This window comes from Myxine glutinosa, chromosome 13, assembly GCF_964187855.1.
Source record: "Myxine glutinosa chromosome 13, kmMyxGlut1.1, whole genome shotgun sequence".
In the NCBI taxonomy this organism is placed as follows: Eukaryota; Metazoa; Chordata; class Myxini; order Myxiniformes; family Myxinidae; genus Myxine; species Myxine glutinosa.
The window spans coordinates 1,955,951-1,981,995 of NC_136273.1; the positions used below are offsets into that span (position 1 = coordinate 1,955,951).

At 46.2% G+C, this 26,045-nt stretch overlaps 1 protein-coding gene across 1 annotated transcript in view; it reads right to left on the reverse strand.

Annotated features, from left to right (window-relative positions):
- The window catches only part of LOC137439185 (putative voltage-dependent N-type calcium channel subunit alpha-1B), an 856,614-nt gene that overhangs the window by 571,175 nt on the left and 259,394 nt on the right, over nt 1-26,045 (reverse strand). Inside the window, exons 13-15 of the mRNA XM_078766934.1 lie at nt 18,194-18,306; nt 15,726-15,857; nt 13,211-13,283 (exon numbers count right to left, since the gene is read on the reverse strand). Of these exons, the coding sequence (XP_078623060.1) occupies nt 13,211-13,283; nt 15,726-15,857; nt 18,194-18,306 (318 nt within the window). The remainder of the gene's footprint in view (nt 1-13,210; nt 13,284-15,725; nt 15,858-18,193; nt 18,307-26,045) is intronic.

The window sequence follows — 26,045 nt, forward strand, 5'->3', positions numbered from 1 at the left end:
GGAATACTGTTCTCCCCTATGGGCCGGTGCTCCTGCCTCACACCTAGCTCGGCTTCACGCTGTTGAAACCAAAGCTTTCAGAATTATTGGAATCTCCCGCGATGAAGCTATCTCTGAGGGCCTTTCACTCACTCACCGCAGGCAGGTAGGTGGTCTTTCTGTCTTCTACCGACTCCTCTCCGGCATTGCACCCCCAGCTCTCTCTGTGCTCTGTCCCCCAAATATTCCTACAGGTCGCACAAGATCTGCCAGCAACCCTCTGATGGTTAAACTGCCGAAATCTCGGCTCTCTGCTCACCTTCACTCTTTCATTCCTCTTTTCTCCCGCCTCTGGAACAAACTCCCTCACTCCCTTCAATCCCACTCCTCCCTCCAGGTCTTTAAAACAGCTGTTCACCATCATCTCTTATCTTCCCCCATCCAAAACCTTGATCTTTTCTACCCCCGCTAATTCACCCCAGATCCACCTTGTTTGAAATTCCAACTTCTTTCCTGGAAGTCCTGGCAGTGTCCATATGTTTTATACCTCTCCCCCCGCCCCCTTCCCATGCCCCCCCCCAAAGCCCTCGCCCTCTCTCAGATCTCTCGATGTCTCCATGTCTCTCGGTCCCTGCTCTCAAATGTTGTGTTTGTGTCCTTCCCCCTCTCTCCCCATCTTGTCTACCGCTCCCGATGTTATATGTTTTATGTGTCGGTTTGTCTTTCTGTGTGATTAATGTTTGCTCTTTCACGAGCCTCGATCTTGTATACAAAAAAAAAAAAAAAATGTAAACATTAATTTTTGGATTCCTCATGCTCTGAATATTCCAAAAATGTATAGTTTTGCGAATCTACCAAAATTTTGAACGAAATTATATTTGTTAACATAGTGAACCTGACTACTCCCCTCATCATCAGCACGCCACTCCGTTCCCGAAACTTCTTCCATGCACATCTCACTCTAGCAACCGTTGCCGAGTCTGATCCACCTTCTCCATTCAGCATGTCTCCGAGGTAGCAAAATGTTTTCACACCTTCCAGCTTCACGCCGTCTCCAAGATCCAACTCAACATTTCCTCCATCTGCAGCTCCCTATGTGCACACCTTACATTTGAATGTAGCTGCCACACTGGTAAATGACCCTCTCAGACCACTACATTTTTGATGAACCCACTCAGCGCACATTGTACATTGAATGGATTTCACTCCGACACCCTTCCTGCACACAGCACATGGCCACTTCCCAGTTCTTTCCACCTCACCACATGCTTTACCACTTGCCATCACCTTCGTCTTTCCTATATTCACCTTCAGACCTTTTGTCTCCATACATTCCTTCCACTTGTTCATCTTTTCCTTCAGTCCATCCATACTTTCCGCAATCAACACCAGATCATCCGCATACAACAACTCCCACGGTAAACCCTACTTTACTTTCTGAGCCAGCACATCCATCACAGCTACAAATAGTAGTGGACTTAGTACCGACCCCTGATGCACTCCCACCTTCACCTCAAACTCACCACTGTTCCCGTCCTTCGTCCTTGCAGCTGTGTGCGCTCTTTTGTACATTGCCATCACTACTCTGATCAACCATTCCTCCACTTCTAACTTCCTCAATGCCCATGTCAATACTTCGCGTGGAACCCTATGGAATGCTTTCTCCAGATCAACAAATCCAAGAAACAACTTCTTCCTCTTCTCCATGTACTTCTGCAACTGCCTCACAATAAAGAGCACATCTGTCGTTCCTCTTCCTGGCATAAATCCAAACTGCATTTCGTCGATCTTCACCTTCTTCCTTATCCTCCTCTCCAACACCCTTTCCAATACCTTCATTCCATGCTCCAATAACTTTTTCGCTCGGTACGAGCCACACTCCAGAGGGTCACCTTACCCCTTGTATAGAGGGACGAGGGTACTCAGTTCCCAATCCACTGGAATGCGGCCTTCTTTCACCACCAGATTACAGATCTCTGTCATTCTCTTCACACCCCCAACTTCCTGCTGCCTTCAACATATCTCCCACAACTCCCGTCGGCCCTCCCGCTTTTCTACTCTTCATTGCTTTTATCGCTTCCTCAACTTCCTTCTCAGTTATCTTCTCTGCCGGTCCTAAAACTGGGTTACTCTCTATGTTGCCATCCCATTCATTCTCTGTATTCAACAGCATTTCCATATATCTTTTCCATCTTCCTTTAATTACATCTGGGTCCACAATGATTTGTCCCACTTCATCCTTCAAGCAACTCAGCCCCATCACATCACACCTCTCTTTCGCTATCTGCTTTGCAATCCTGAATACCGCTCTCTGACCCTCTTCCGAATCCAAGCGTTCTCCGAACATTTTCCTGCATGCCTCCTGCGCCTTTGCTACCTCTTTCTTTGCAGCCTTCTTGGCTGCCTTATAACTTTAATGCTCTGCTTTTTCTGCTACCGTACCCTTCGCCTTCTGCCACTCCTTGAACGTCTTCCTCTTCTCGTCAATCCTCTTTCTAACTTCATCATCCCACCACCATGTTTCCGAGTGCCTCGGTGGTCCTTTTGTCCATCCACATACCTCGCCAACGGCTCCCAACAGACTATCTTTCATTGACATCCAACCACGTTCAAGCTCAACCACATCATCCTCTACCGTACTCAGCCTTTCTTTTAATGCCTCCCTTACTGTCACCTCTTTCAACCTCCACACCTTCATTCTCGGTTGGTACTTCACCCGCCGAGCTCTCCTCGCACCTTTCACCCTTATGTCGCAGACAACCAAGTGGTGCTGTGAAACAGCCTCCTCCCCCGGGATCACCTTTGTGTCCCGGAGGTGCCCCCTATCTCGCCTATGCACCAGCAGGTAGTCAACGGTGGTCGTCGACCCACCTGACGTGTATGTAACAAGCTGATTATCCTCTTTCTGGAACTGAGTATTACAAATCAACAAATCGGCTCCAACAGCAAACTCCAAAATCCTTTCACCTTCTCCATTTCTCACACCATATCCGTAACCCCCATGAACTCCCTCAAAACCATCCATACTCCTTCCCACATGTCCACTTAGGTCTCCTCCTACCACAACACCTTCCTCATCTTTCACGTATTCCATCAGCTTCTCTATCGCACACCAGAACTTGTCCTTCTCTTCATCGCTCCGACCAACGGAGCATATCCCGAGATGACGTTCACCAAGAGCTTTCCAATCATCATTTTCACCATCATCAACCGATCACTCACTCTAGTCACACTCACCACACTGTCTACAAACTCCTCACAAAACAGGACACCAACACCATTCACGCCCTCCAGGCACCCTTGCCACACAAACTTGTATTTCTGTCCCTGCCTACCCTTCACCATTCTCACACCACTTCCCTTCCATCTCGTCTCTTGCACACAACACATGTCCACTCTTCTTCTGACCAATACTTCCACCACTTCTCCTGATCTCCCTGTCATTGTCCCTACATTCCATGTCCCAAACCTCAGAAACCGATCTCCACTTCAGGCTGTACCCTGCCCATATGTAGTTGTAATTGTCATGGTTCTCTTTTTGAGGCAATGTTTTTTTTTTATGGCCGGATGCCCTTCCTGGCGCCAACCCTCTTAGTCGCCTCTTACGACATGCAGGGATACGGTGTACCTATTCTAACCAGGGTACACACCGCTCTAGCAGGGAAAATGGCCTTAAAATGCATGTTGTTGTTGTTGTTGTTGTCTTATGGATATAAGTCTCGTTGCACTGCTCGATCTCGCGAGATCTTGGAGACGGCGGCAGGGATTTTCGAAGCTCCACACGGTCTCCACGTTTTCAAAGTTAAGTCTGTTCACAATTGTATTTTGTCGAAACTGTATTTATCTTTCGGCGTGTGGACTTATAGTGTGCACCTTGGACGTTTCTCGGTGTTTATCTTTCATAAATTAATCGTTTGTTTGCCGCATCGCGAGCAAGGCCTTGCAGCCTCAGGCTTCCCCCCTTCGAAGGTTCGTTCCTTCCTTTGCTGTTTTGCTAGGTTTTTTGATTTTCCCTTCTCCCCCAACCTTCACCAAACATCTACTCTTTGTCTAACGTTGTAACCCCCCCACCCCCCCCCCCCCCCCCCACCCCCAAAAAAACAAACAAAAAAAAAACTTATTTCCCTTTCTCCTCTTGTGCTTTTGTTCCATCATGCACCTCTGTCCATGTGCGCTGTACCGCCCCATTTTCAAAGTTTCAAAGTTTCCACGTTTCAAAGTTAAGTCTGTTCACAATTGTATTTTGTCGAAACTGTATTTATCTTTCGGCGTGTGAACTTATAGTGTGCCCCTTGGAAGTTTCTCGGTGTTTATCTTTCATAAATTAATCGTTTGTTTGCCGTGTTGCGAGCGTGGCCTTGCAGCCTCAGGCTTCCCCCGTCGAAGGTTGTTCCTTCCTTCGCTGTTTTGCTAGGTTTTTTGATTTTCCCTTCTCCCCCAAACTTCACCAAACATCGACTCTTTGTCTGACGTTGTAACCCCCCCTCCACAACCCCCCCCCCCCAAAACAAAACAAAAAAAAACTTTTCTTTCCCTTTCTCCTCGTGTGCTTTTGTTCCATCGTGCGCCTCTGTCCATGTGCGCTGTCCCGCCCCGCCCCCATTATCCCCTTGCCTTACACCTTCTGCCCTGTTCAAGTGACTCGTGGTGTCCCTCTCGGCTCCCTCTCCCCGTTGGTATTTTTGTGAATATAAGATTGTTCTTCACGGTTCTGTTTAAACCTGTTTAAACTTTCCCCTTCAGTGTTTTATTCAGTGGTTTATTACAACACGCTGTTTTTCTTCCTATTTAAAAGGCTCCTTTCAATTTCCTCTTCAACTCATTCCATTCCAAAAAAATATTCAATCTCTTTATAATTCTTTCTCACTACATGCTCTAAATTCTCATTCATTCCACCCCTCCTCCATCGTTCTTGAACGGATCGCACACTTGAAAATCACAACAAACCCAATTTGTTATAAATGTTCATCTTTCATTAATCATCCACTTTCTAAATGTCCTCCTTGCCCCTCCCCTCCAAATCTCCCCCCTTGCCCCTCCCCTCCTATACTCCCTCCTTGCCCCTCCCCTCCTAAACTCCCCCCTTGCCACTCCCCTCCAAATCTCCCCTTGCCCCTCCCCTCCAAATCTCCCCCCTTGCCCCTCCCCTCCAAATCTCCCCCCTTGCCCCTCCCCTCCTAAACTCCCCCCTTGCCCCTCTCCTCCTAAACTCCCCCCTTGCCTTTCCCTACTAAACTCCCCCCTTGCCTCTCCCATTCAAGACTCCCCCCCAACCCCTACCCCCAACCATCCCTCCCAAATTCTCCCTCCTCCCACCTCCTTCTCAAAGCTGCCTCCTCCCCACTTCGTCTCCCTTCAATCTCATATCTCCACCTCCCCCAACCTTCGACCTTCCTCTGCCCCCCCTCAAACAACCCCTCACTGTGCCTCATCCCATCACCATCAAACCTTTCGTCCTCCTCATACTTCACTTTCTTGTAACTCTTCTGTAATCTCTGCCACACCATCAACTGCTCTTCCTACCTCCCCCTCTCATCCTTCATCTGACCCTACCCCTCCCCTCCCCTGTCCTGCACCCGATGCTCCCCCTCTCTCCTCATTAACGGTATGGACCTCAAACATCCGGGGCCTTCGCTCAAACCTGATTGATCTCTCCATTCAGGTTGCTTCTGACAATCCAGACTTGATCTGCTTAACAGAAACTTTCCTCCTTCAAGATGTCTCTGATTCCTTAATATCTCTTCCTGGTTACTCCCTCCTCCGGTATGACAGACCTGAGCCTCGTCCTGGTGGTGGGGTGGCTATCTTTATCAAAAACTCTCTTCCTCACTCTCCTTGCACTGCCCTCTCTCCACCCCACCGCCAGGAGTACCTCTGGCTACGGCTTCCTCTCCGCTCCCACCTTTTGTTCATATGTGTTCTGTACCGTCCTCCAAACAGTGATGACTCCTTTTACATTTCGCTGTTGGACAACATGGACCAACTTCTATCAACTCATCCAAACTCTCTCTTCCTCATATGTGGCGACTTTAACTGTCATCATGCCAGCTGGCTGGGTGTGGGTTCATCTCTCACCAGCCATGGCACCTCAGCAAAGGAGTTCTGCGACTCATTGGGACTGACACAATCTGTCAATTTCCCAACCCGGATCTCAGTCAATGGAGTATCTTCTCTTCTGGACTTGGTTATGACTAACTTCCCTGCAAATGTCTGCTGCTCTTCTTCTGCTCCAATCAGTTCTTCTGATCATGTGCTTGTTAAAGTGGACATCTCTCTGGCCATCTCAGAGAGCCTCCTCAGCGCCGACGAGTCTGGCATTTCACTCAGGCTGACTGGCACGGTCTGCAAGCAGCCATCAATCATCTGGACTGGTCTCCCACCTCTACTGCCTCTGACATAAATTCTTCCTGGGAATTCTTCCAAAGCAAACTGCTCTCTCTCTCATGCACAGATTTATCCCATCTCGTCTTCAGTTGTCTTACCCTTCCTCAAGTCCATGGTACACTGAATCTTGTGGTGAGGCAGTTGCCCTGAAACAACTTGCCTTTGCCTCTTGGAAGGCAAATCCAACTGAAGGCAATCTCAGTTCCTTCCACCAAGCTCGGAACAAGTGTGTGTCTAGCCTCAGGAGTGCCAGGAAGCACTATCTCTCCAAACTCAAGCTTGAACTCTCAAACCTGTCTCCTTCCTCCAAATCTTGGTGGCGTCTGGTCAAATCCGTTTCTGGTGTTTGTTCCCCCTCCATCCCCTCCCTTACCTCAAATGGATACACAGTTGACCGCACGTGACAAAGCCGAATGCCTCAACTCTGTGTTTGCCTCAAAATCTTGTGTCCCAAACCCATCTCTCTCTGTTCCCACCATTCCCAGTCGAACCCAACTGCTCCTTGACTATGTGTCCTTCTCTCCTGACAAGGTGGAGAAGTTTCTGTCAAACCTCGACTCTGATTCTGCAACTGGACCAGACAGCATCAGCCCACGGGTCCTAAAATCCTGCTCTGCCGCTCTATCTCACCCTCTCTCTCTGTTCTTTTCACCATCTCTTTTGCTCAAGGTCATCTGCCCACATCTTGGAAATCAGCTAACGTTACCGCTTTACACAAAAAAGGTGCAAAAACAGATCCTTGCAACGACAGACCAATCAGCCTGCTTCCAATTATCAGCAAAGTCATGGAATCCATCATTGCTTCGGATATCAAATCCTTCCTCTTCCCCAATGGCTTGATCTCTGATCATCAATTTGGATTCAGACCAGGTCATTCTACTCTGGACATGTTGCTTCTGCTGTCTCAACAATGGATGGAGGTCCTCAATGCCAAACAGGAAATCAGAGCTGTCTCACTTGACATATCACGTGCCTTCGATACGGTCTGGCACCCAGCTCTGCTCACCAAACTCTCCTCCTATGGTATCCATGGAAATCTACACTCATGGCTTGTGGACTTCCTCTCTGGTCGAAGGCAACGTGTGGCCCTGAATGGATTTCTCTCATCTCCCCTTCCTGTTCTGGCTGGAGTTCCCCAAGGTAGTGTTCTGGGCCCTGTGCTATTTCTGGTCTTCATCAATGATCTCTCCGACTCTCTGGAAAATCCTCTCTATCTCTTTGCTGATGACTCCACTATCTGCCGCTCCATTCCTCATCCCTCAGATCGGCAGTCTGCAGCCTCCTCACTCTCTGCAGACCTGGAAAAAATCACAGACTGGTCAAACAAGTGGAACATGTCTTTCAATCTTGACAAATCACACACTCTTACAATGTCTCTCCGAAAGGACCGACTGGAAAACCCTCCCATCTACTTTCTCAACAATCCTCTCCAAGAAGTTCTGTCACTCAAGCTTTTGGGTCTCACTATCTGCCATGATCTTTCTTGGGAAAACCACATTTCCAAGCTGGCCTCCAAAGCCAGGCGCCGACTGGGCATCCTCTGTCGTGCAAAGTCCTTCCTTGGCACACCTGAGCTCCTCACCACATACAAGGCTTTTATCCGCAGCTCAATGGAATACTGTTCCCCCCTCTGGGCTGCTGCTCCTGCCTCACACCTAGCTCGGCTTCACGCTGTTGAAACCAAAGCTTTCAGAATCATTGGAATCTCCTGCGATGAAGTTAACTCCGAGGGCCTTTCACTCACTCACCGCAGGCAGGTTGGTGGTCTTTCTGTCTTCTACCGACTCCTCTCCGGCCTTGCTCCTCCAGCTCTCTCTGTGCTCTGTCCCCCCCAATATTCCTTCAGGTCGCACAAGATCTGCCTGCAACCCTTTTATGGTTAAACTGCCAAAATCTAGGCTCTCTGCTCACCTTTACTCTTTCATTCCCCTTTTCTCCCGCCTCTTGAACAAACTCCCCCACTCCCTTCAATCCCACTCCTCTCTCCAGGTCTTTAAAACAGCTGTTCACCGCCATCTCTTATCTTCCCCCATCCAAAACCTTGATCTTTTCTACCCCCCACTAATTCACCCCAGATGCACTTTTTTTTTTTCTCTTTAATTCCAACTTCTTCCTGGAAGTCCTTGCCGTGTTCATATATTTTATACCTCTCCCACCTCCCCCAAAGCCCTCCCCCTCCCACATTTCTCCCATTGTCCCTGCTCTCAAATGTTGTGTTTGTGTCCTTCCCCCTCTCCTCTCTCCTCTCTCCTCTCTCCCTCTCTCCCCATCTTGTCTGCGGCTACCCTTATTTTTTGTGTTCTGTGTGTCGGTTTGACTTTTGGTGTGATTAATGTTAGCTCTTTCACGAGCCTCGATCTTGTATACAAAAAAAGAAGAAAAAAAAAAAGTGCTAAGCAATAAAACAAGTATAAGTGTGAAGATAAATATAAGTGTTGAGATAAACATAAGTGTAAGATAACAAGTCAGGAGACGATGATGGTTCACGAGCGAGCTGTATTCAATGACAAAGGACGGACTATAACCGAAACAGGGCTGGACAGTCCAGGCCCGGAAATGTCAAAACGAAGGTTACTGACCTTGAAATGAGATAGAAAATAATGTATAATCAGTTATGAGGTTAGTTAACGACACAATACCGAAAATTCGGTGAAAAATGAAATAAAAAAATTAATAAATAAATAAATAAATAAAAGGAAAAAAAAAAAAAAGTAAAAATCGAGCTCCGTGGGGCTGGACACGACATTCGCCGAACCAAATATCGAAACCCCTGTCAGATTCCACCAAACTCCTCGGAGAAGATGTAGCTTGAACTCGATTACCCCCTAAAACGACATCTTTTTCGGGCGTGGCTACGCCCACAATGGGTGCAATACGCCCACTCTAGGCAGGACACAACTAGATCATGATATCAGCCTCCCACCCAAGTTTCATCAAGATCGGATGATATCATCGGGTAGTTATGCTGCGGACAGACAGACACTCACACACACAGACACACAGACAGACGCACACACATGATGTAGTGGTCACTTGATAACTCGTGAACCAAAAAGGGGGGAAGGGGGGGGGGGTGGTTTAACGGGCTACCGCCACCTTTTTTACTGATATATAAATTATAGAACCAAGCAATAACCAAACTAAAGAGTGGAGAAAAATGAAGGCTTGGTATTTAAATGGAAAGCATAACGAATGTGAAAAATATCAAATTTGTCTTATTGAAGAAATAACCAAAAGAAAAGTAAATAAAACAAATAAGCTAATAAATTCAAGTACAAATAAGTTAAAGGCTCCTCCTAGAGGTGTAAACATCCTTTAATGAATAGAAAATTTTGATGGTTGCCAAGAAATCAATAGAAAAATAATTGACGGCAATCTTAAAATGATATGTGGCTCAGGAGGTGCTCAAACAAGGACATTATGAGAGGTCCATCATTTCATCTCTGCTCAACAAAGATACTTGTACCAAGAACCAAGTTTCAACATATTGTTTGTAAATATACTTGATGGTAATGAGTGTTATAAGAACATTAAATTATTCCCTAAAATATAACATAAACGAATATGAATTGGTCCACTTTGTGAGTATAATCAAATGCAGTCCCCCCTCCCCAATTCCCCCTTTCTCCCTCTCCTTCCCCTCCCTAATTCCCCTTCCCCCAATTTTCCCTTCCACCACAAGTAGTAGGAGAATGAGGTGTCTTGAATGCGCCGACTAAAGCCCCTTTCCCACTTTCACGAATTTGACGCCGATTCGCGCCGATGTAACATCGTGGCAAGTCGTAGGGGAGACTTGGGAGTGTCGTAGATGTAGTCGGGGGAAGTCCTTAGCAGTCGGGAAAGGTCGTAGTCATGTCGTGGCGCTAATTGTGAAATGTTCAAAAATTTCGCTCAGTCTTCATGTGTCGTAGCAATGTCGTAGTGGTGTCGTGACACGTCGTGTAAGTGTCATGATGGTTCGTGACCATTCGAGGGAGATCGTGGTGTAGAAATCTACCACGATTGAGGAAGATGTGTCACGATGTGCTACGAATGTTCACGAATGGTTACGGTATAACACGACCACAACACGAACCGTTTAAGACAGAGCCACGATGAACGACGAAAATGTGACGTAAGACGACGTGGAAGCAAATAAACAGGATGTTTCACGATGCCACCACGAGTCTGTCACGACTATGCCAATAAATCTAGAAGACATGGCCACGATGAACCATGAAGTCGACCGATGAGCCACGAATGAACACGTTGTAGCCACAAACCTCCCAAGACACACACGAAATACCAAGAACCGCCACGATGCTGCCACGGCCAATCCACGACGCTGCCAAGATCATGTGACCACGCAGGTACAGCCACGAGACCACGCCAGTATATATACCGCCTCATGGTCCGTCGTCGCCATTTTGCAAGCTATTTTCAAGCCAACTACAAGCCGAAATGCCACCACAGGGGGAAGAGGCTGGCCAGGAGAGAGATGAACTGTCTGATGATCCAGAAGAAGGCGGCCAGACAACACCGGTACCCAAGAAGAAGAGGGCTCGTGGGTCCACGTACATTTTCACTGACCGACAGCGGGTGGACCTTGCGGAGTGGTACCGGGAGAACGAATGTTTCTACAACAAGAAACCGAAGGCTTTCAAGAATACAGAAATGAAGAGGTGGCTGCTGGAGGAAAAGGCAGCAAGGTTGGAACCCCCCTGTACGTGTAAGTACCTCTTAAAATGTTTCATTTTAAATTTCCAATGTCCTGAACATATGTCCCATAAATTTTGCCCAATGATCATTATTTTTGTGTTTGAAATTGTAAGCAAACATTTGCCCAATAGGGCCTATTGCTACAATATTGCTAAGATGTTGGCCAAATAATGCTGCTTAATAATGTACCAATTGTGACAAAATATTACCATGCAGGCTGCCTGTCCTTTTAAAATAATTCATGTCAAGAAACTGTAATGAGAGCGTCATTCACAATTTGTAAATGTCGCAGGGATACAGGGTATTGTCTGTATTCTTGGTATGCTTTTCCAGTGAAATAATATCTACAAGTCTTGGCAGACATTAAATATTTTTGGTTCACGAGTTATCAAGTGACCACTATATACGTCGTGTGTGTGTGCCTGTGTGTCTGTGTGTCCGCAGCATAGCTACCCGATATCATCCGATCTTGATGAAACTTGGGTGGGAGGTTGATATCATGATCTAGTTGTGTCCTGCCTAGAGTGGGGCGTATTGCGCCCATTGTGGGCGGAGCCACGCCCGAAAAAAATGGCTTTTTAGGGGGTAATCGAGTTCAAGCGACATCTTCTCCGAGAGGTTTGGTGGAATCTGACAGGGGTTTCGATATTTGGTTCGGCCAATGTCATGTTTCTAGCCCCACGGAGCTCCATTTTTCATTTTTCTTTTTTCTTTTTTTTCTTTCTTTTTTTTCCCCCCCCATTTCATTTTTCACCGAATTTTCGGTACTAGGGCATGCCCGTACTATATATATATCTAAAATTATATCCCCCCCCTCTATTTACATGAAATGGTTTGGTCCAAAGCGAACGGCTTGCGAGTACGGTGACAATCCCCCCCCTCTATTTACATGAAATGGTTTGGTCCAAAGCGAACGGCTTGCGGAGTTTGGTAAAGAAATCGCCATAGCGTGCACAAACGCGCAGGAAAGCGAAAGAATCGCAAATTAGTTTTAATTAGTTTTAAAACATAGTTTAACGGCAACATAGTTTGCCAACGTGAAATAAATGAATACGCTCTCAAATGTGCCGTCCGAGGCAGAGTCTGTTCGCCACGTTCGGCACACGTGATAGCTCGCTGCTCTCTGATTGGTTGAATCGTTTTTTGGACATAGCTCGGTAACTACTTCTCCGATTAATATGAAACCTTGAAAAGGCACATCCTCGGGTCCCCAGCAATATACCTGGCAAGTTTAAAGTATATCAGACCCGTGGTTGTCGAGAAACAGCGGTCACAGACATACAGACATACAGAGATTACTGGAATTATAGATAGATTGTGTCGCTAACTAACCTCATAACTGATTATACATTATTTTCTATCTCATTTCAAGGTCAGTAACCTTCGTTTTGACATTTCCGGGCCTGGTCTGTCCTGCCCTGTTTCGGTTATAGTCCGCCCTTTGTCATTGAATACCGCTCGCTCGTGAACCATCGTCGTCTCCTGACTTGTTCTTATTAGTTTCGTGTCATGTCGTACTAGTGTCGTAGCACTGTCGTACTCGCCTCGTAGAGATCGTAACAACATCGTGTCCGTGACGGAATTTTGCACTAAAAGTGCCGACGGGCTGCGACTGACGACGATTTATAGATCTTGGTACATCGGCGTGAATCGTCCTCAAAATCGTGAAAGTGGGAACTTAGCTTAACAGCGAACAAACGTCGTGAGTGAGAATGAGCACCAGCGAATGTCTGTTGAACATCTTGAAATCTTGAGGATGGGAAGGAATTGGAGGATAAAATCTAATTGAAAATCCAGCGAGTCAATAAATTAACCTTAATTTTCTCCATTGAATTCAATGTTAATTTTTAGTGTCCTTCAGAATCCCCATTCTTCCACTACTTCTATGCTTTACGAAAAGGAAAGTGTTGGGGGAGGGGGGGTTGGGCGGGGGTGAGGAAGGGAGTGAACGAATGGTCATTTAGTCATAACTTTGTGGTTACCATAAGAGTAGGTGAGCTATCGCCAGCACCTTGGCCAATCTACAACTTCCTACCTTAACCAGCAGAGGGCACTGCATCATCAGCAAAGCCGTGCCCTCAGCCATTGATGCTACTCCGTAGCCTTTTGCTGCAGCAAATGAAGAAGTAGTGTCTGATATTTTACTTGCCTGAAAAACAGTCATGATTGCTGCTGGGAATGTATCAAAGTTTGTAGGTGGAGTTCCTTCTTCGAAATTAAACCTGTAGGAAGACAATAATTACAGTATATTTGTATAACTATCTCAGGTTATGATTTGTTTAATGAGAATGACCCTAAAACTGACACAAACATTTCCTCAAATGCTTCAAGAAAGGCTTGCAATTATCTATATAATAATAGCGTAAGGACTCGACTTTGTTATCCCTTTTACGCCGCACCCAGTGACCCGATGCCCACGGCACGAATGGATTTACGATCTATGAACCGCGCTCTTTGTTTATCACATACAGCCATACTCGAAAAATCTGAATTAGCCGACGTTGGGGCCAAAAAGCATCCGATTAACGGCCGATACGACGCCATCTTACGATGCCATCGTATTGACGTCTGCTGGGTGAAGGCGAAGCAAGCCGTCCGCTGATTGGACAGGCGAAGGCGACAGCAAGCCGTCCACTGAGTGGACAATCCCAGAGTGATGCTATGCCGATTCCTATTACGAATCCATTCATTTTTCAAAAGTATATCGTAGCGTTGTCATTTAAGTAGATTGCAATAAATACGTTGTTCATATACGCACTCTTCATTCTCATCTTTCTTCCTAACTCTGACTCGGACAAGCAAATCCCCTATGCCATCCATAATGGTACACTCTATCCATACACCACATCCTCCCTTCCGTGGATGTTCCACGGGTTTCGGCTAGTTATAAAGACAACTAGAGCGGCACTCGGTAGATAGAGCGCATACCTCCGCCAGGCTGAACAGTTTACATATGTATCCAACTGATAGGGAGGACCTGGATCCGACACAAACCAAAATCTGGATCCCACACAAACCAAAATCGAATCAGCTTGTTCTTGTCGCCCAACCAACTCATCCACCAAGTTTTATCAGAAGTCATCCACAACTTTTTGAAATATCCTGTTATATATCATTTTTGGCCCGATTACTCAATGGTGAAGAATCACTTAGAAATATTAAAATTCTTGTCACCAGATCCAGATTTGGATCTTCACCCTGCTCTTGCTCTGCCCCCCAAATATTCCCGCAGGACGCACAACATCTGCCAGCAACCCTCTTCTGGTGAAACTGCCAAAATCAAGACTCTGTGCTCACCTTCACTCCTTCATTCCTCTTTTCTGCCTCCTCTGGTACAAACTCCCTCACTCTCTTCAATCCCACTCCTCCCTCCAGGTCTTTAAAACAGCTGTTCAACACCATCTCCTATCTTTCCCCATCCAAAACCTTGATCTTTTATATCGCCATTGAAACGCCCCAAATCCACCTCTTTCAATCTCCAACTTCTTTCCTGAAATTCCTAGTAGTTTCAATTTATTTTATTACCGTGTACCCCTTCCCCCCCCCCTCCTCCTCCCCCCACTCCTCCACCCCCTCCTCTCCCTCTCCCCATCCTCTCCCTCCCTCCTCCTCCTCCTCCTCTCCCTCCCCCTCCTACTCCTTCCCCTCCTACTCCTACCCCTCCTCCTCCTTCCCCTCCTCCTCCTCCTCCTCTTCTTCCCACCGGCCCTCTTCCTTCCACAGATCTACCGACGTCCCTGTTCTCTACTGTTGGTGTGCTTGTATGTTTTCTTCTGTCTCTCCCCCTCTTGTCTCCCACTCTCTTTATTTATTGTATGTTCTATGGGTCTGTGCCTGTTTTCGTGTGTAATGTGTTAGCTCTTACACGAGCCTGAACTCTATATACAAAAAAAATAATTGAATTCACTTTAATGACAATGGTATGCAAAATCAGTTTATCAAAATGTATCTTAGCCAGTAATCGTTTTCACAAGAGCTGACTGTATGTAGAAAACCATGTTACCCTGACTCGCACATTAAATTGCTATCTCTGTCAAAGTGCCATTTTAACAGAAATATTAAATAAATCTGACCAGGCTAAATGACCAGGGTTATTGTCCTTGTCCAGTCAGGGGTTACTTTTCATTCCTTTTTTTTCAATTCCACACTCAAAAAGTCTAAATGAGCCTGGCGTTGGCGTTGGCTGAGCCTGGTGAGCCTGGCGTTGGCTGAGCCTGGCGAGCCTGGCGTTTGAACCTGGCGTTGGCTTAGCGGTTAGGGTGCCGGCTTGGGATCCTAGGATCCTGGGTTCGAATCCCGGTCGATCGCTGAATTAACGCCAGGGGGGTTGACTCAGCCTGTCATCCTTCCGAGGTCGGCAAATTGAGTACCAGCTTGCTGGGATGAATGATCCTGGTGTGTACCCCGGTTTAGAATAGGTACACCGTATCCCTGCGCATCGTCAGAGCGTGACCAAGGGTTGGCGTCAGGAAGGGCATCCGGCCATAAAAACATCGCCTCAAACAGGGATCCATGATTGTCATGGGGCCCGCAAGGCTACCCCCGCTCTAGCGGGGAAAATGGCCTTAAAACGATCATTCATTCATTCATTCACTCAAAAAGTCTAAATGAAGACAATCTCAAATGGAAGAATTGTGTGAAAATGGTAAAATTGTTGCACTCACCGACCCCCATAGAGCTGCATTCCAAGAAGGGCAAAGACAACGATGAAAAGGAAGAGCAAGAAAAGGAGGGAAATGATGGACTTCATGGAGTTTAAGAGCGAGACCACGAGGTTACGAAGGGATGCCCAATACCTGTGAGATTGAGCACACATCAACGATAAGTGACTTAAGAGAAGCATTGCACGTCTGTTGTTCACAAAAAAAGAGATTGAACTGATTGAATGTATCAATATATTGGCAAAGTTAAATTGATCGATTGATTTCGTCACAAGTTAAACTGCTCATCTCTTCATTTTCGGGACTCAATGTTGTTATCAGAAGGATTGCCCGCTTCTTCATCACCAGTAACTCACTCTGTATGTTATCATAACTACATATAATTTGAGAAGTGCATGCTTGTTTGTTTGCATCCCTAAACCACGAGACAGAATGAGTTGAAAACTTGTGGTTGTACCCAAGTACACACCGAAGGGAAAAAGTTCAATCAGTCCCCGAGGTTTCAGTTTTGGTGGAGGACCCCAATTCTCGCTGGAAATGTGTATCGTATAGCACCACCTGGTGAAAGTCGGTATTACGTGTCATAAATGATAAAAAGTGGGTTTCAAATTAAGGATGGGTTCTTTGCTCGTTCAGACAAATTTACCCAATAGATTATATCAAAGGACACTTAGCTCTAAAAGAGACCACTTGGCCAATCATGTCTTTTTCACGACTATACGATAACACCCTCACCTACTGTAAGTGGTACGAATTATACACCTAGATTAGAATTAGACACCTTAATCCTTAACCTTAATTATATACCTTAAGCAATATGTGAATTTGGTCTAGATGCTAGCTCAATTTGACCTACTGTTATGGCCTGAAGCACACCAAGCCAAGCCTTCAATCAGACTGTCTTTATTTATGGATTATCACACGAAAAATCTCTTCCTACGCATAAAACAAACAAGGGAGAAGAGAGGGAAAAACCAGAGTAGGCCAGTCCAAGAGTAGGCCGGTCCAAGAGTAGGCCGGTCCAAGAGTAGGCCGGTCCAAGAGTAGGCCGGTCCAAGAGTAGGCCGGTCCAAGAGTAGGCCGGTCCAAGAGTAGGCCGGTCCAAGAGTAGGCCGGTCCAAGAGTAGGCCGGTCCAAGAGTAGGCCGGTCCAAGAGTAGGCCGGTCCAAGAGTAGGCCGGTCCAAGAGTAGGCCGGTCCAAGACTAGGCCGGTCCAAGAGTAGGCCGGTCCAAGAGTAGGCCGGTCCAAGAGTAGGCCGGTCCAAGAGTAGGCCGGTCCAAGAGTAGGCAGGTCCAAGAGTAGGAAGGTCCAAGAGTAGGCCGGTCCAAGAGTAGGCCACCAAGGCAGGCCCAGCAGTAGGCCCCAGTGCAGGCCCAGCCCGAGAGGGTAGGAGTTGGCAGGTCCAAGAGTAGGCAGGTCCACGAGTAGGCCCCAAGGCAGGCCCAGCAGCAGGCCCCAGGGCAGGCCCAGCAGTAGGCCCCAGTGGTAGGCCCCAAGGCAGGCCCAGCAGTAGGCCCCAGGTCAGGCCCAGCAGTAGGCCCCAAGGTAAGCCCAGCAGTAGGCCCCAAGGCAGGCCCAGCAGTCTGCCCCAGGGCAGACCCAGTGGTAGGCCCCAGGGCAGGCCCAGCATGAGAGGGTAGGAGTAGGCAAGTCCACGAGTACGCCCCAAGGCAGGCCCAGCAGTAGGCCCCAGGGCAGGCCCAGTGGTAGGCCCCAAGGCAGTAGAGGTACAGCAGCAAGAGTTCGATCAAAGTCACCCTTCCGGTAGAGAGGCGGCTGCAGGGGGTTGATCCGCCATACCCTTCAGGTGGAGAGATTGCAGCTGGAAACTCGACAACACCCGAAAAGGCACTCCGCCATGAGACTCCTCCAAAAATGGCCACCCTCTCCTCTGAATCACCTTTCTATCACCTTTCTATCACCTTTCTGGCCCCTTCCTGGTCCCTTCCTGGCCCCTTCCTGGCCCCTTCCTGGCCCCTCCCCTGACCCCTCGCCCACAGCCAATCATAGGCTTTATACACATGGACCAAACCACTTGGTCTAACTCACAAGGGGGTGGGGGGGGGGGGGGGAAGGAAGAACAAAAAGGTCACAGACCGTAACACTACTCCTTTCAAAAGATGTTGGGATGTCCATATAATATATGCAGTTGAGACAGACAGATTATCATATCTGTCTGAAGTACAGTGACCTCCAGGATGTAGAGACACCTGATGACACGGACCCAAAACAACAGCTTTTGGCTACGTTTGAGCCTGTCCTGGGATCGAACCCAGCTTAATGGAGACTCCATTACTGCCCTGTATTTCTTGTTTTTGTTGAAATCACCATGTGTAAAAGTCAACTATTATGACAACAGTGACGTTCAGACTAAAATATCGATAGTGTAGGCCATGTACATTGCATGATGTATGCACAGGGGGTTGGGTTAAATATTATCAACTTTTCTATGAGAGGCCAGAGGTCTTACTTGGTGACTTTGAAGATCCGGAGTAGACGGAGAGCTCGAAGGACGCGGATCCCAAATGAAGTTCCTGGTTGAATGGTGGCCCAGATGATCTCAAAAATGCTACCAATGATAACCTGTTTAGGAAGAATCGATTGGTGGATTCTTGAGTATACGAATCATGAGTAAAATCTTCAATTAACAATTTATGAGACAGCTTCACTCGTCTTTTCCTGGGTTAGAATAGGATAATATTTACCAAATTCAAACTTGGATATTCATCAATAATAACTTTTGCACTGTATGTTAGATTAAGAGGCTATTTTTGTATTTTTGCAAATCGTGCTCCGAATGCAGTTATCCACAGTAAATAAACGTCATCCTCAGTCCGACACAATATCGAGATAAAAGCCCACAGCAACTGGCAGTGAATATGTTTGAACTATCGCAAATGCACGACCAACACTTCGAAGCACAGAGAAAGATGAATGGAGGTTCTCACCTTGCAGCACCAGCAGCAGCGGCAGAAAGAAACGTAATAACAACAGCAACGACAGCAACGACAACAGCAACGACAGCAACAACAACGACAACAGCAACGACAGCAGCAATGACAGCAGCAACGATGGCAGGAACAACAGCAGCAACGACAGCAGCGACAGCAGCAACGACAGCAGCAGCAACGACAGCAGCAGCACCATCAACAACAGCAGTGACAGCAGCAGCAGCGACAGCAACAGCAAAAACAACAGCAACAGCAGCAATGACAGCAGCAACAACAACAGCAGCAACAACTTTAGCAACGGCAGTAACGGCAGTAGCAACGACAGCAGCAATGACAGCAGCAACGACAGCAATGACAGCAACGACAGCAACAACATCAGCAACAGCTGCAGCGATAACAGCAACAGCAGCAGCGATAACAGCAACGACAACAGCAACGACAGCAACACCAATAAACGTTTTACGACAATTTTCCCATTTTTGTTTATGGAAAGATGCCGGCCATTTTATCTTTTTGTTTATGGAAAGATGCCGACCATTTTATCTTTTTGTTTATGGAAAGATGCCGACCATTTTATCTTTTTGTTTATGGAAAGATGCCGACCATTTTATCTTTTTGTTTATGGAAAGATGCCGACCATTTTATCTTTTTTGTTTATGGAAAGATGCCGACCATTTTCACTTTTTGTCTATGGAAAGATGCCGACCATTTTCCCTTTTTGTTTATGGAAAGATGCCGACCATTTTCACTTTTTGTTTATGGAAAGATGCCGACCATTTTATCTTTTTGTTTATGGAAAGATGCCAACCATTTTATCTTTTTGTTTATGGAAAGATGCCAACCATTTTATCTTTTTGTTTATGGAAAGATGCCGACCATTTTATCTTTTTGTTTATGGAAAGATGCTGACCATTTTCACTTTTTGTTTATGGAAAGATGCCGACAATTTTATCTTTTTGTTTATGGAAAGATGCCAACCATTTTATCTTTTTGTTTATGGAAAGATGCCAACCATTTTATCTTTTTGTTTATGGAAAGATGCCGACCATTTTATCTTTTTGTTTATGGAAAGATGCCGACCATTTTATCTTTTTGTTTATGGAAAGATGCCGACCATTTTCACTTTTTGTTTATGGAAAGATGCCGACAATTTTATCTTTTTGTTTATGGAAAGATGCCAACCATTTTATCTTTTTGTTTATGGAAAGATACGAACCATTTTATCTTTTTGTTTATGGAAAGATGCCGACAATTTTATCTTTTTGTTTATGGAAAGATGCCGACAATTTTATCTTTTTGTTTATGGAAAGATGCCAACCATTTTATCTTTTTGTTTATGGAAAGATGCAGACCATTTTATCTTTTTGTTTATGGAAAGATGCCGACCATTTAATGTTTTTGTTTATGGAAAGATGCCAACCATTTCCCCTTTTTGTTTATGGAAAGATGCCGACCATTTCCCCTTTTTGTTTATGGAAAGATGCCGACCATTTCCCCTTTTTGTTTATGGAAAGATGCCGACCATTTTCACTTTTTGTTTATGGAAAGATGCCGACCATTTTCACTTTTTGTTTATGGAAAGATGCCGACCATTTTCACTTTTTGTTTATGGAAAGATGCCGACCATTTTCACTTTTTGTTTATGGAAAGATGCCGACCATTTTCCCTTTTTGTTTATGGAAAGATGCCGACCATTTCCCCTTTTTGTTTATGGAAAGATGCCGACCATTTTCCCTTTTTGTTTATGGAAAGATGCCGACCATTTTCCCCTTTTGTTTATGGAAAGATGCCGACCATTTTCCCTTTTTGTTTATGGAAAGATGCCGACCATTTCCCCCTTTTGTTTATGGAAAGATGCCGACCATTTCCCTTTTTTGTTTATGGAAAGATGCCGACCATTTCCCTTTTTTGTTTATGGAAAGATGCTGACCATTTTCCCTTTTTGTTTGTGGAAAGATGCCGACCATTTTCCCCTTTTGTTTATGGAAAGATGCCGACCATTTTCCCTTTTTGTTTATGGAAAGATGCCGACCATTTTCCCCTTTTGTTTATGGAAAGATGCCGACCATTTTCCCCTTTTGTTTATGGAAAGATGCCGACCATTTTCCCCTTTTTGTTTATGGAAAGATGCTGACCATTTCCCCTTTTTGTTTATGGAAAGATGCTGACCATTTCCCCTTTTTGTTTATGGAAAGATGCCGACCATTTCCCCTTTTTGTTTATGGAAAGATGCCGACCATTTTCCCTTTTTGTTTATGGAAAGATGCCGACAATTTCCCCTTTTTGTTTATGGAAAGATGCCGACCATTTCCCCTTTTTGTTTATGGAAAGATGCCGACCATTTCCCCTTTTTGTTTATGGAAAGATGCCGACCATTTTCCCTTTTTGTTTATGGAAAGATGCCGACAATTTCCCCTTTTTGTTTATGGAAAGATGCCGACCATTTTCCCTTTTTGTTTATGGAAAGATGCCGACCATTTCCCCTTTTTGTTTATGGAAAGATGCCGACCATTTTCCCTTTTTGTTTATGGAAAGATGCCGACAATTTCCCCTTTTTGTTTATGGAAAGATGCCGACCATTTTCCCTTTTTGTTTATGGAAAGATGCCGACCATTTCCCCTTTTTGTTTATGGAAAGATGCCGACCATTTCCCCTTTTTGTTTATGGAAAGATGCCGACCATTTTCCCTTTTTGTTTATGGAAAGATGCCGACCATTTCCCCTTTTTGTTTATGGAAAGATGCCGACCATTTTCCCTTTTTGTTTATGGAAAGATGCCGACAATTTCCCCTTTTTGTTTATGGAAAGATGCCGACCATTTTCCCTTTTTGTTTATGGAAAGATGCCGACCATTTTCCCTTTTTGTTTATGGAAAGATGCCGACCATTTCCCCTTTTTGTTTATGGAAAGATGCCGACCATTTCCCCTTTTTGTTTATGGAAAGATGCCGACCATTTCCCCTTTTTGTTTATGGAAAGATGCCGACCATTTCCCCTTTTTGTTTATGGAAAGATGCCGACCATTTCCCCTTTTTGTTTATGGAAAGATTCCGACCATTTCCCCTTTTTGTTTATGGAAAGATGCCGACCATTTTCCCTTTTTGTTTATGGAAAGATGCCGACCATTTTCCCTTTTTGTTTATGGAAAGATGCCGACCATTTTCCCTTTTTGTTTATGGAAAGATGCCGACCATTTCCCCTTTTTGTTTATGGAAAGATGCCGACCATTTCCCCTTTTTGTTTATGGAAAGATGCCGACCATTTCCCCTTTTTGTTTATGGAAAGATGCCGACCATTTTCCCTTTTTGTTTATGGAAAGATGCCGACCATTTTCCCTTTTTGTTTATGGAAAGATGCCGACCATTTCCCCTTTTTGTTTATGGAAAGATGCCGACCATTTCCCCTTTTTGTTTATGGAAAGATTCCGACCATTTCCCCTTTTTGTTTATGGAAAGATGCCGACCATTTCCCCTTTTTGTTTATGGAAAGATGCCGACCATTTCCCCTTTTTGTTTATGGAAAGATGCCGACCATTTCCCCTTTTTGTTTATGGAAAGATGCCGACCATTTCCCCTTTTTGTTTATGGAAAGATGCCGACCATTTCCCCTTTTTGTTTATGGAAAGATGCCGACCATTTCCCCTTTTTGTTTATGGAAAGATGCCGACCATTTTCCCTTTTTGTTTATGGAAAGATGCTGACCATTTCCCCTTTTTGTTTATGGAAAGATGCTGACCATTTCCCCTTTTTGTTTATGGAAAGATGCCGACCATTTCCCCTTTTTGTTTATGGAAAGATGCCGACCATTTCCCCTTTTTGTTTATGGAAAGATGCCGACCATTTCCCCTTTTTGTTTATGGAAAGATTCCGACCATTTCCCCTTTTTGTTTATGGAAAGATGCCGACCATTTTCCCTTTTTGTTTATGGAAAGATGCCGACCATTTTCCCTTTTTGGTTATGGAAAGATGCCGACCATTTTCCCTTTTTGTTTATGGAAAGATGCCGACCATTTCCCCTTTTTGTTTATGGAAAGATGCCGACCATTTCCCCTTTTTGTTTATGGAAAGATGCCGACCATTTCCCCTTTTTGTTTATGGAAAGATGCCGACCATTTTCCCTTTTTGTTTATGGAAAGATGCCGACCATTTTCCCTTTTTGTTTATGGAAAGATGCCGACCATTTCCCCTTTTTGTTTATGGAAAGATGCCGACCATTTCCCCTTTTTGTTTATGGAAAGATTCCGACCATTTCCCCTTTTTGTTTATGGAAAGATGCCGACCATTTCCCCTTTTTGTTTATGGAAAGATGCCGACCATTTCCCCTTTTTGTTTATGGAAAGATGCCGACCATTTCCCCTTTTTGTTTATGGAAAGATGCCGACCATTTCCCCTTTTTGTTTATGGAAAGATTCCGACCATTTCCCCTTTTTGTTTATGGAAAGATGCCGACCATTTCCCCTTTTTGTTTATGGAAAGATGCCGACCATTTCCCCTTTTTGTTTATGGAAAGATGCCGACCATTTCCCCTTTTTGTTTATGGAAAGATGCCGACCATTTCCCCTTTTTGTTTATGGAAAGATGCCATTCCTCTGTACGGATCTTTCAAATGCATCAGTGTTGTGGAAAGTCAAACATTCCATATCTTTCTTGACAGTTTCAATTGTGACCTTTAGGATGTCCTCCTGCCTTTCTTCCTTCTACGTCAAAGGGAGACACCCCTTCCCCACCCCTTCCCCACCCCTCGTCCTTAAAGACCGATCTCTGAGATTCCAAATGGCGCTCTTCATGACTATTGGTCATGATGACAATGATCGTTGTGCGACGACAAACGCTGATCTCGAACAATGAATAGCCCGGTTGTAAAAATACCCTTTCCCTCCCGTAATCCATAAGTTCTGCTTTTTCTCATCGCCTTGTCTCCACCAATTATAAGCAAGCTTTCATAAGTCACCGGATGTACATTGTAAGAAAGGTCATGATTGGTTGTTTGGCGTGACGTCACTTTAACCTCATTTGCATGCACTATCGACCGCCATCGTGGCTCAACGCGCTTTATATGTTCACCAAAGATTTCCCTTTAGGTCGATTTTGTTTTTTTTAGTGAAGCATTTATTCAAGTGCTGTTACATAAACAACCCTCAGGAAATCCTCAAGTAAGGAATTCCTTAAGGTTGAGGGAATCCTAGGAAGCAGTTGCTATGCCAGGAAACCAATAAGATTGGAGATAAGAAGAGGCATCTGAAAGCAAGAACACGTAATGAACACGTGATTTTCAATGAAGCTTGTTGTATGTTAGCTATATGTTGCATGGGGAACACATGATTTTAAATGAAGCTTGTTGTATGTTAGCTATATGTTGCATGGGGAACACGTGATTTTAAATGAAGCTTGTATGTTAGCTATATGTTGCATGGGGAACACGTGATTTTAAATGAAGCTTGTATGTTAGCTATATGTTGCATGGGGAACACGTGATTTTCAATGAAGCTTGTTGTATGTTAGCTATATATTGCATGGGGAACACGTGATTTTAAATGAAGCTTCTTGTATGTTTGCTATATGTTGCATGGGGAACACGTGATTTTAAATGAAGCTTGTATGTTAGCTATATGTTGCATGGGGAACACGTGATTTTCAATGAAGCTTGTTGTATGTTAGCTATATGTTGCATGGGGAACACGTGATTTTCAATGAAGCTTGTTGTATGTTAGCTATATGTTGCATGGGGAACACGTGATTTTAAATGAAGCTTGTATGTTAGCTATATGTTGCATGGGGAACACGTTGTAGCGGTTACCTTATTCACATGTCGCGGTTAACTTATCCGCATGTGACGGTTACCAATACCATATGTTTGGTCTAATTCACGTGCACGGGCTTTTGGTTTGTTGGACGTGACGCACGCGCGGTTGTGGGAGCCACGCCCTCCGAAGAGGGTTTTGGCTTCATAAAAGCTGTGACACTTCCGTTCGCGTTTAGAGTGTGCTGGGTTCTGTACGAATAAACGAGCTTTGAACTCAACCAAATGGCCTCGTTCTCTCGCCTTCCGCGTCTCCTAAAATGTGATTTTAAATGAAGCTTGTTGTATGTTAGCTATATGTTGCATGAGGAATACATGATTTTAAATGAAGCTTGTTATACGTTACATGGGAAACACGTCATTTTGTGATTTTAAATGACGCTTGTTATATATTTATGTTGAAGTGTGGTGCTGCGCACACAACTTGCTTGCCAAGGAGGTGGACCACAACGCGTTTGTTAAAACCAAAAGAGTCTTTATCACGAAAGCTCGAACTGCAGCACTGGGCGGGCTCGAGCTTAGAGCACGCATATATGTGCCGAGGCCACGCCTAGTCCCCGGGCGTGGCCGCTCGGTCGAAGGGCGGGGCATGTGCCATCGGTCCCCGCCTGGGCGCTCGCGACGTACTGGTGCGCGGAATTATTGCCCCATGTGCCCGCCACACGCGCCCCCCCCAGAATTCCCGCACACCTGAAGGGTGAGTTTGCGGGGAAGCCGGATGACCCGGCCGAAACGCCCCCTGGCGATGGGTGCAGGGCTGGGAGGCAGCGGGCCAGCGGGGCTGAGGGGTGCCGGGGGTCCGACCGCCGGGGGGTGGCCTCGACGCAGAGGCAGAGCTGCTGGCGGGGGTGCCGGGGGTCCGACCGCCGGGGGGCGGCCTCGACGCGGAGGCAGCGCTGCCGGCGGGGGGTGGTCCGGATCGAGGTGGGCCGGCTTCAGGCGGTCCACGGAAATGCGATCCGGGGCACCGCCGATGTCGACCGTGAAAAACTTGTCACCGGTCTCCAGCACGCGGAAGGGCCCGTCGTACGGGGGCCGTAGCGGTGCCCGGTGGGCGTCGTGTCGGATGAACACGTACTTTGCCGTGCGAAGCTCCGGGGCGACGTGGGAAGGCGGGCAACCGTGGTGTGCTGTTGGCACCGGGGCGAACCTCCGGGCGGTCTCCTGAAGGGCGGAGCACTGTTGCGCCGCGGACCAAGGAGCCGTGGAGCCGGGGATAAATTCACCCGGTACCCGCAGTGGTTGCCCGAAGACTAACTCCGCCGAGGACGCGCGCAGGTCGTCCTTGGGCGCCGTCCTGAGGCCCAGCAGGACCCAGGGGAGCCTGTCGACCCAGCCGCCGTCGCGTAGGCTGGCCCGGAGTGCGGCCTTCATAGAGCGATGAAAGTGCTCGCACAGGCCATTGGCCTGGGGGTGGTAGGCCGTGGTGCGGTGTAGCTTCACCCCGAGACCTTGCGCCACTGCGGCCCAGAGCTCCGAGGTGAACTGGGGACCGCGGTCGGACGAGATGTCCGAGGGGGCACCGAACCGGGCAACCCAAGTGGCGATAAAGGCTTGCGCCACCTCAGGCGCAG